This window comes from Ictalurus punctatus, chromosome 13, assembly GCF_001660625.3.
Source record: "Ictalurus punctatus breed USDA103 chromosome 13, Coco_2.0, whole genome shotgun sequence".
Taxonomy (NCBI): domain Eukaryota; kingdom Metazoa; phylum Chordata; class Actinopteri; order Siluriformes; family Ictaluridae; genus Ictalurus; species Ictalurus punctatus.
This window is the reverse complement of record NC_030428.2, coordinates 16461972-16473455: the sequence shown is the minus strand read 5'-3', so window position 1 is coordinate 16473455 and position 11484 is coordinate 16461972. Positions and strand designations below refer to the sequence as shown.

The window sequence follows — 11484 nt, the reverse complement described above, 5'->3', positions numbered from 1 at the left end:
TATTACCTCCCAACATAGTTTTTAGACTGATGGTATTCTTAGTCATTGACCTGGTGAACTAGTATCGGGATGTATTTATTGATAGAGACTTCAAAGTACTTTGTTAAGTTGCTCTGGATAAGAGCATCTGCCAAATGCAGTAAATGTAAATAATACGTACACCTGGCATTGGTTTAGATCCACACTTTCACTCATCCATCTACCCTGCACTGTACTGAGCTCTGGGAGAGCAGTCAGTCCTCTACTGACATTAACACAGTTTCTGCTGCAGTATGGATCAGTTCAGTGTATTGCTTATGACTGTGCAGCTACCAAGTCCTTACCAGCTTCCTTTAATGGCACGTTGGCTATCACCTTCTACTATCTTTAAAAAAAAAAACAACACACATAATTCAACACAAATCTATTAATAACTGGCATTAGTGTCGATTGTCAATAAAAGATTTGAATTTGACCCAAAACAGCCTGCTGGGATTGTTATTAATGTAATTAATATTTAATAATTAATGTAATGTTCTAAACTCTTACAAGTATATCAGGAAGTATAAAAAAAGTGTACAAGTATTCTTCCTAACCTGCTTCAGAAAAAAAAAAAAAATCACACCTATTGACAGGTCTGAACACTGCTCTCAGACCAAAGACATATTTCAGGCTTATTGTGTGTGGATTTAAAAAACTGCCAGCAAAGGCTATATTATACAAGACATACAGACTGATCAAAGAGCAAGGACTCTGGGTTTGTATATAAAAAGCTCAATATCCAATCCCAAATGACTTTTTAGGAACACTAAAGAAAATTTTATTCTTTGGCAAAAAAGAAGCTACATGGTTTTCCATGAAACATCTTGGCTACAAATAATTTACAACAGCATCATCTAGTGTTCATATAAATAGCAGTTCCTTCATCTTCTGTTACTGCTTTATAATGGTCAGGATCGCAGTGAGTCCAGAATGCATTCCAGGAACGCTGGGAGAGAAGTGGGAACACACCCTTGATGGTATGCCTTTTTATGGAGAGCACCATATAAAGTACTGTCCACTAATATTGGCACCCTTGGTACATATGAGCAAAGAAGGCTGTGAAAATTTGTCTTTATTGTTGAACCTTTCTGCTCTCATGGATATCAAACAATTGCAAACAAAAAATAGGTTTATCAAAAAATATATATATCTTTGTTAAATATAGGTGTGCAACAATTATTGGCACCCTTTTAGTCAATACTTTGTGCTACCTCCCTTTGCCAAGATAACAGCTCTGAGTCTTCTCCCATAATGCCTGATGCGGTTGGAGAATACATGGCAAGGGATCTGAGATCATTCCTCCATACAGAATCTCTCCAGATCCTTAAAATTTCCAGGTCCATGCTGGTGGACTCTCCTCTTCAGTTCACCTCACAGGTTCTCTATGGGTTTTAAGTTAGGAGACTGGGATGGCCATGTCAGGACCTTGATTTTGTGGTCAGTAAACCATTTTTGCATTGATTTTTGCATTTATCCAACCATGACCCATTTTAAGCTTTCTGGCAGAAGCAGTCAGGTTTTCATTTAATATTTGTTGATATTTGAGTCCATGATGCCATGTATCCTAACAAAATGTCCAGGTCCTCTGGCAGAAAAACATCTCCAAAACATTAAAGAGCCACCACCGTATTTAACCATGGGCATGAGATACTTTGCCATATGGCTACCTCTCTGTGTGTTCCAAAACCTCCTCTGGTGTTTATTGCCAAAAAGCTCTATTTTGGTTTCATCTGACCATAGAACCCGATCCCATTTGAAGTTTCAGTAGTGTCTGAGAGTAGAGGCTTTTTTCTTGAAACCCTTCCAAACAACTTGTGCTGATGTAGGTGACTTCGGATTGTAATTTTGGAGACTTTCTGACCCCAAGACTCAACTAACTTCTGCAATTCTCCAGCTGTGATTCTTGAAGATTTTTGGCCACTCGAACCATCCTCTTCACAGTGCGTTGAGACAAAATAGACACACGTCCAATTCCAGGTTGATTCAGAACATTTCCAGTTGACTGGAACTTCTTAATTATTGCCCTGATGGCGGAAATGGGCAATGCTTGCGCTGTTTTCTTATAACCACTTCCCATTTTTTGAAGCTCAACAACTTTTTGCCACCATCACAGCTATATTCCTTGGTCTTACCCATTGTTATGAATGACTAAGGGAATTTTGCCTATGTGTTACCACATATTTATACCACTATGAAACAGGAAGTCATGGTTGAACAATTTCCTGTTCCTAGTCACCCAGCTGCACTAAAAAAAGTATCAAATCAATGGGAATATACTTCAAATGTATTTGTCTCTTATGAATTCATAGGGGTGCCAATATTTGTTGCACAACTATATTTAACAAAGATTTTTTTGTTGATAAACATGCAATAAACTTGTGTTTGCAATTGATGAAATCCATGAGAGCAGAGTATTTTTGTGAATTTTCTGAACAAAAGATCAAAAAGTGAAACAATAAAGACAATTTTTCACAGCCTTCTTTTCTAATATTTACCAAGGGTGCCAATATTAGTGGAGGGCACTGTACATTTTGTTTAAATACATTTTAGCTGTTTTTATATTCCAATAAATAAATAAATAAATAAATAAATAAATAAATAGCACCACAACCTTTCATGGTATCTCAGACGATGTATAATATTATTTCATAGCTAACTTGTTATTCAAAATCATATTATAGACTAAAAGATGTATAACTTAGTAGATTTTCAGGACAAACCTGACCTACTTCTCCTAATGCCAGCACACACACACACACCTCAGTATTTTTTTTAAGGAGCAGCTTATAAATTTTGTGTTTAATATTTGGAAGACTATTACACTAAAATGGAAAGAACATTATAAACTACTACAAGGACAATAGCTGAAGTGTTATTGACATCTCAAAAGGGAAATTCAGAGTACAGCCTAGATTTCAGTAACCATAACAGGAGAACATATTTTATTTGAGTATAGAGTTGAACATTTTGATCTACCTATACACACTTTTCTCTCCTGTCAACATTGAGCCGGATAAACGGTACTATAATCCCAGTGGCATGGTGAAATCTGTCAAAAGGGTAAAAATCCTTTATAATTACAATTATATATAAAGAACTAGCCTTGGAACAAGAAATTAAATTAATCATAATGGTGCTTCAGTCAGCCCAGAGATGACCTGCAGTACAACACAGCCTTATATAATTATACATATAAATGTATGTCATAAAGATTCACTACATTTGACTTGGCTGAATGCTCTTTTTGATTATCCATATATCACACACCATATACATTTTCAGTGAAGCACATAATAAATATGGAGGTCCAAGGATCCAAAAATTTTGGCCATTCTCTTGCTCTCTTTAATAGGACATGGAACAAGGGAGATAAGGATAGGCTTAGAGTAAAAATGTCCATGGTTTGGTCTCAAGGTCCTCTTCAATAATGTATAGGAGCTGTGCCTTTAAGGTGATCCCAGTTGTTGTAGAGGGCATATAATCCTGACATGGCTAATCCAAGAAGGCCTCCTCTGGCAACTCCTTTTAGTCCACCTAACACAAACATACACACACATTAGAAAAAAGAGAGAAAACATACAATTGAAATTGCTAAATATTTACATGAAATATATATTTTTAAACCTCATCGTGTATATACTAGAGCTTTTTCTATAGATACCATTAAGTTGAATTTCACTCACCTGTTGATTTAAACATCATCCCAGTTAACGTGCCAGCAGCTACTGTGTTAATGTCATCTTCAGCTCCTCGGGCCTTTTCTATAGCTACACCAAACACGCTGTACAACAGAGCTGTGGAGAGACAGAGTGGTGATTTCAGTCATGTAGCTTATGCGTGTGCTAATGAAAGTCATATGTATTCTATCTCTCTTCAAAATGCATTGCTTCACATGTCTTACCTACTGATCCTAATGTGTTAGCCCATGACGCTCCCTGCCGTGTGACCATGTTTATTATTCTGGAATACAACACACACACGAGTTAATGAAGAATGCCTTCATCTCAGCACTGACTGAATGAACACAGATGCCATGTATCTAAATTAAAACATTTAATCACATGTTTTCTGCTACGTGAGTACAAGACAAATTTTGACACAAGTGTATGCCTTTTCAAAAGGATTTTGGAAAATCTGTTTTTTTAGTTGTCAAAAGTTGCATCAGTTAATCGTTTAAACAACTGTTAAATTGTAGTTTGCATTTAATGTCCAAACAATTGTGGGGGGATTTGAAATGGGCAGTACATGCAAGAAAACCAAAAACATCTTGCAACTGAAAGAATATTGCATGGAAGAGTGGTCCAGAATTCCAGCAAGCCTGGTGGTCAACTATGCAAAACACCTACAAGAAGTTATTTCTGCTAAAGTGGACAATACTGGATTCTGAGGCCGAGGGTACACTTACTTTTTCCACAGAAGAATATCACATCTATTGATATTTCTGTTGAATAAATGACTGAAAAGGCTCATTTTTCTTGTGGTTTTGTTCAAGTACATCAACTTCATTAATAGGCATGGTTTCAAAAATATTCAAATGTTTGCTTGTCCAAATATGTCAAAAAAGTCAACAATTTCCATGGGTTGTACTTATTTTTTCATATGAATGTCTCTCATAATAAAAAGTTTTAGATCTTCAAACAAAATACAACATAAAACAAAGGCAACCTAAGTAAACATACAATACAGTTTTTACTGATTTATTTATTACTGAAGCAAAAATTTTATCCAACATCTATCACCAATGTGAAAAACTAATTGCTCCCTTAAAATCTGGTTGTGCTACCTTTAGACAACAATCATGGCATCCAAATGCTTCCGATAACTGGAGATCAGTCTTTCACTTACTTCTAGCACTAGGATTTACTCCTTTGCTTTGGATCGTTGTCTTGCTGCATAATCCAGTTGTGCTTGAGTTTCAACTTATAAACTGAAGTCCGCATATTCTCCTTTAAGATTTTCTGATAGAGAGCAGAATTCATGTTTCCATAAATTATTGGAAGTTGCCCAGGCCCGGAAGCAGCAAAGCATCCCCACACCATCACACTTCCACCACCATGCTATGATGTTCTTTTTGTGAAATTTGGCTTTACGCCAGATGTTATGAGACCCCTGTCTTACAAACAGTTCCACAGAACATTGTCCCAAAAGGTTTGAGGATCATCAAGGTCATACGATCCTTCAATGCCCTTCTGGGTGAGCAGTGGTTTTCACCTCACTACACTTCCATGGATGCCATTGACATTTGCCCAGTGTCTTTCTGATAGTGGAGACATGAACAGTGACCTTTAGTGATGCAAGAGAGGTCTGTAGTTCCTTTGATGCTGTCCTTGGAGGAGTAGTTGCTGTGCTCTTGGAGAAATTTTGGAAGGTCGGCCACTTCTGGGAAGGTTCACTACTGTGCTGAGTTTTTCCATTTGGAAATAATGGCTCTCACTGTGGTTCTTTGGAATTCCAGAGCCACTGAAATAGCTTTGTAACCCTTCCCAGATTGATGTATTTCAATCACCTTTTCTTCTTCTTCTTCATCATTTCTGTAATTTCTTTCAATGCTGGCATAGTGTGTTACTGGGTAAGACCTTTTAACCAACTTCATGCTGTTGAAAAAGTTCTATTTAAGTGTTGATTTGATTGAACAGGGTTTGCAGTAATCAGGCCTGGTTGTGTCTAGTCCAGCTGAACCCCATTATGAATGCAGTTTCATAGATTTGGGGAATTAGTAACTGACAGGAGCAAAGACATTTTCACACAGGCCCAGTTGGCATTGGATAACTTTTTTGCTTCAATAAAAATCATTTAAAAACTGAATTTTGTGTTTACTCAGGTTGCCTTTATCTTAGATTTTGTTTTAATTTCTGAAACAATTTAGTATGAGATATACAACCCCAATTCCAAAAAAGTTGGGACACTATGGAAAATAAATATTTAAACAAAAAACATATAAAGATAAGGTATTTGATGTTTTGTCTAATCAACTGCATAATTTTTTGAAGGTAAACATTTATTTTGAAATTGATCGATGCAACACGTTCCAAAAAAAATTGGGACCGGGTAGTTTAAGACCAATAGCGATGCGAGAAGTTGAAATAAATAGGTGATGTGAAACAGGTGAGGCAGTCGTCTAATCATAGTGTATATAAGGACCTCCAAAAAAGGCCTAGCCCTTCAAGAGCAAGGATGGGTCAAGGTTCGCCAATCTGCCAACAGATGAGTCAGCGAATAATCCAACACTTTGAGAACAACATTCCCCAAATACAAATCTGAAGGATTTTGGACATTTCACCTTCTACAGTGCACAATATAATTCAAAGATTCAAGGAATCTGATCAAATCTCTGTGCATAAAGGGCAAGGCTGAAAACCACTACTGAGTCCGTATGATCTCTGATCCCTCAGATGTCACCATCTTAAAAACCGTCATGAGTCTGTAATGGATATCCTGACATGGGTTCGGGAATACTTTGGTAAACCTTTGGCATCAACACCATTTGCCACTGCATCCACAGATGCAAGTTAAGGCTTTACTATGCAAAGCAGAAGCCGTACATCAACACTGTCCAGATGCGCCGCCTACTTCTCTGGGCTCGGTCTCATCTGAGATGGACAGTAGCACAGTGGAATCGTGTTTTGTGGTCTGACGAGCCAATATTTCAAATAGTTTTTGGACAAAACGGCCATCATGTTCTCCGGGCCAAAGAGGAAAAGGACCATCCATGCTGTTATCAGCGTCAGGTCCAAAAGCCAGCATCTGTCTTGGTATGGGTGTGTGTCAGTGCCAACTTGTACATCTGAGATGGCACCATTAATGCAGAACGATATGTACACATTTTGGAGAGACATATGCTGCCATCCAGAGCAGGACAACTCCAAACCACATTCTATTCAAATAGTACAGAGCGAAATAAATTTTTCAAATCTCTTCTTTTTTAAAAAATTTTTTTGCATTTGCCATACTGTCCCAAATTTTTCGGAATTGGGGTTGTACACAAAAACAGAAGAAATCAGGATTGGGGAAATACTTTTTAATAGCACTGTAAATACGGCAATTGTATCTTTATGAAATCATGTTTTACTTCATTCAGTGCTTTGTTCAGATGTGTTCTTTCTCATGCACATGACTCAAGTAAGTGGTTCTAGTCAAAAATTTTTTATATGAAAACAAGCTTTTAATTTATATTTTTTCCTTTCACTAAAAACACATCAGCCACACTTTTAGAGCTTTATAAACTCACAAATAAATCAGTCATCATAGCGACTGAGAAGATTAAGTAGGTTAAGCCTATTTCAGTATTACATCATGTAATGTGTGCAGTGTCAGATTTCCACACTTACTGTACATTTCTGGGTTTTGACCATGCCATATCTCTGGTCTCCTTCAGGCCCAGACGAAGTCCGTTCAGCGTTCCGAAAGCAGCACCTAAAAGACATTAGACACATTCCTTCAAATACCAGTGTTCCCTACAGGTGACCACTGAAGAAACGGGCCATACAAAAAGAGCATTTCACCAGTCATGCAGGACCCTCCGATGGTGAAGAAGGCTAGTTCAAAGCGGCCACGAGTTTTGTTTGCTCCAGTTGGCAATATAAATTCATCTGTATCCTAAGAGATGAGACAGATAGAAAAACAAACTCTCACTTTGTACGTCAGTGTGTTTGCTTTAGCAGGCCTATAAATATAATGTAAATGTTAACGAAAACGTCACATTAAAAAAACAGGATAATTAAAGAATGATGATGATGACTGATTGCACAAACCTGCAAAAGGTAGCGAGGGTCAACATTAAGGTAGGGCGAGATCGGGTTCATTCCAGTCACTGAGAATTAAAAGGGCAGCATGACATGATTAATACACACATACAAAACTGAATTTTACCATGTGTCTACATGGGTACGGTTGTGGATGTCACTAAAGTGAGGTCACCAATAAGTTACTGCTTTTACAGTTCCATCACGTGTTAATGGCCATAACAGATCTCCAAATATGCAACACGAGGTAGTTTTCCTTGTCAATCAAACATTTTAATCATTAATCATGATTTTGCACCTTTACTTTGGTTGCTAGTTTTGTGTATTTTAGGTCTTCTTTATACTACTTAGAGTGCAAACCAATTTTGTATTTTTTTTCTGTACTTGTTGTATGATGACAAACAGTCAATTTATTATTATTATTATTATTATTATTATTATTATTAGGAGTAGTAGTAGTATACTCTTAGGCAAAAAAAGAGGGAAAAGCCCCAAACAACAAAATAATAAGCTTTTAATTGTCTTAACAACAAATTATTGGTCAAGAAATTTTCCCTTTTGTGGGTTTAATGCTTATGATACACACTATAATAATAAAAAGCACACAGGATTCGATAATCGGTGCTCGTGTCCCCAAGCTGCAGTAGACACACAGCAAGGAACTGTGGGATTTCATAAGGCATTGAACATTCTGCACTATACTTTTAGACATGACTGAAAATGGTGCGATTTCGGACACAGGCTAAGGCTTCATTATCTAATGTAACAAAATAAACGCACATAGCCTGTTAAACCAAGGTTTTAACCAAGGTAAAAATAAACAAGCCTCGACTTACATGGTACTCCAGCTAGCGATGTGTTCGAATACTCAGAGGCTCCACCACCAAAAATGCCACCAAATCCTCCTTTATAAGCGCCTGATCCCGGAGTGTTGTTATCCATGATCCCACGATGACAGGCCAAAGCAAACTAACCTGATGAGATGAAACTAATGCTAACGTTAGCCACAGCTAGCTATGTGAGGAAAACAGACTCCTTACAAGTGGAGGCAACGATGCCTTTCAGCGACTGTATATAGAGCCAATGACTGTCCTTTTTAAATTAGATGCCGAATATGTAATGATATAGTTAAAAGACGAGTTATTTTTGTTCGCCGGTTGTGTGGAACATCATCTCTGACCTCCACCACGCTGAGCTGTCGGAAAACGGAAGGACATCACACTGCCGTAAATTTACTTAGATACGGGTTAGATGCGCGACACTCTAGAATTCAGAATTCTATAATTCTCCACGACTGTGTCAGGTTTAGTCAGTTGCATTCTTTGGTCTTACAATGAAATGAATTTAATTAAATATGTCGCTGTGGAAAATCTAGGCTTGCTTTTTTGTTACATTACTAATGCTTTCATAATATTTTACGACACTTCACGACAATTTGTACATGAGGTATCGACTCCGCCCACTTCAGACACCTACCGTTACAGCTGGTATCCCACAGCTGCGTGTAAAAGTTGAGCTGCAAACAGTAAAAGTAAAGCTCTTGGTTTCTGATTTTTAAAAAATTACTCTACAGTTGATCTATAAAACAGAAATCCGTGTTAACTTAATTGTGTTTTATTACCGAAAACAGGAGTTATTATCATGCAGCAGCTGTCATCGCGGGCGGTTCAGGGGCGGGGTTACACTTTCTCACGCCCATAAATTTGTTGGAGGAGGGGGTGTTTGTTTTTGTTTGTTTGGTTGGTTGGTTGATTGGTTTTTCATATATTTTAATACTGGCGACATTTTCTGGTTATAAGATAGCATATCAAAATATGCTATGTGCACTTTTACAATGAAAGCATTTATTATTATTATTATTATTATTATTATTATTATTATTATTATTATTGTTGTTGTTGTTGTTGTTATTGTTGTTTTTATCACCATTTTTATATTTTTGTCCAAATTATAGTACTGTAGTTCACAAGCGATTCACATGAACTCTGCTGTGTCAATGTAGGTTCCTAAATACTCTTGAAAGCAAAGTATTCTGGGACTGATTTGGTCAATTGAAACCCAGTCAGCTCTGTGTCAAGTCTGTCACACCTACAGTTTGTTTACTGTGTCACAGGTGGGTGCATTATCAGGGGTAAGTGGCTCAGCACGGGTGACAGGTCTGACCTTAGCACTGCCCTTGCTTATCATTACTATCTCACAAGCATGCATCTTCATTAACCTCTGTTAATTTACTGGAATGTGGGTAATTTTAGACATCTAATGACTTGTTTCGTATTGAAGGAATTAAAAGGTAAAACAGGCTTAGAATTTTAAGCAGGAAACCAGCATAATATAAGATCTAAAACAGAAAATATCAAGCTGGAGAAGGGAATGAAAACATCAAAGTTTTTATGGATACCATAACCAAATTGGGAGTGGGGTGTAATTAATATGTTAATTAATTAGCACTTTACCATAGTTGTGATACCTTTAATCATATTAGCACGTCTATAAAACCACAATGTATTTATCATTTCTCGAGACTTGTTTGGCGTTAAACACTAGATGGCGGTCATGAGCTAATTAAAAGTTTTGGATTGTTGAAAATTGTTTAACGTCAGGGGGGGAAAAAATATAATTTATTCAAACAACAAAATTATTTACATTTATTAAATTGAAAACCCAAAAAATCAAACAGTGTTTTTATAGAGGAAACACTACACTTTTGTCCTGCACATTTGAGTGTTGTCCCTGATCAAACACAACAACTTCGATTCAGGAAGTGCTGTTAATTAGCTGAATATTGTGATCAGCTGTGTTGGGAGCAGGAAAAACACTTAAATAGGCAGGACAGAGGGAACTCCAGGACTAGGTTAGAAACCTCTGCTGTAGACTAATGATGGTAATCTCTGGAAGCTGCATTGCATTGTGGGAGAAATGTCTGTTTGACTTCGTTCTCTATCAGTCACTGTGGCTGTTTAAGCCCTGCTTCTTCTTTCTCCTTCTTTTCCACTATTTGAGGTGGAGCAATAACATTTGCCATTGTTGTTATTCTGTGAGCTCAGACTTCCTGGCATCCACACTAAATTATCCAGGGCTTTCTGTGGGAGCAGAAATGGTTCAGTGTTCCCCAACAAAAAGGCCATTGAGAGCCAGTGGAAGGCCTCCCATGGGCACCCACGCTGCTGAACATACTAAATCGCTGCAGTGGAGATAGAGAAACGGCTCCCTGCGGGAAATGGCTGCAGCAGGAAACAAGTGTGATGCCGTTACACATAATTATCTGACAATATTTATTTTTCATTATCAGTGGTTTTTCTTTTTTCACATTTTATAATTTGTACTTATTTGCTGATATTCTTCTTTATGTGCAAACTCAAGCTCAACAAAGCCTGTTTGATATATACAAATGGACACACTCACACTCACACTCACTCACACACACACCCACCAATAGTACCCCAAAGGGACAGGGTTACCATGGTGACATGAAAGCTGTGCAATGCCTCTGTACTTGAAAATGCTTTGGACAAGATGAGAAGAAGACACAAAGGGGCTTTTTCCAAAGCTTATCTGAAATCTTTGAGAACTTCACATCTTCAAGCTTTCTGTAGTTCATGCTTAATTATGTCATGTCTGGGAAAGATATGAACACAAATAAATGGCCATTTGGGCATTTAGTTATAGCCATGCAACTGTCATACTTGTTACTGGCATAATTCCTGATGATGATGATGATGAT

At 37.4% G+C, this 11484-nt stretch overlaps 1 protein-coding gene across 1 annotated transcript; it reads right to left on the bottom strand.

Annotated features, from left to right (window-relative positions):
* Positions 1–2934: 2934 nt before the first annotated feature.
* timm23a (translocase of inner mitochondrial membrane 23 homolog a (yeast)) lies at positions 2935–9000 on the bottom strand. The gene is made up of 7 exons (XM_017483848.3): positions 8600–9000; positions 7773–7831; positions 7524–7617; positions 7350–7434; positions 3923–3981; positions 3705–3815; positions 2935–3555 (listed from the first exon to the last, which is right to left on the bottom strand). The coding sequence occupies exons 1-7, from the start codon at positions 8703–8705 to the stop codon at positions 3443–3445; spliced, it is 627 nt and encodes a 208-aa protein (XP_017339337.1). The 5' UTR covers positions 8706–9000; the 3' UTR covers positions 2935–3442.
* Between the last annotated feature and the right edge of the window lie 2484 nt (positions 9001–11484).

Bases quoted from the DNA above. Each gene is read 5' to 3' on its own strand.
- timm23a (XM_017483848.3), bottom strand. From the start codon at position 8,705: ATGGATAACAACACTCCGGGATCAGGCGCTTATAAAGGAGGATTTGGT. The intron at 7,832-8,599 runs GTAAGTCGAGGC...TTTAATTCTCAG, and splicing joins ATCGCTAGCTGGAGTACCAT to TGACTGGAATGAACCCGATC. The intron at 7,435-7,523 runs GTGAAATGCTCT...AATGTCTTTTAG, and splicing joins CGGAGGGTCCTGCATGACTG to GTGCTGCTTTCGGAACGCTG.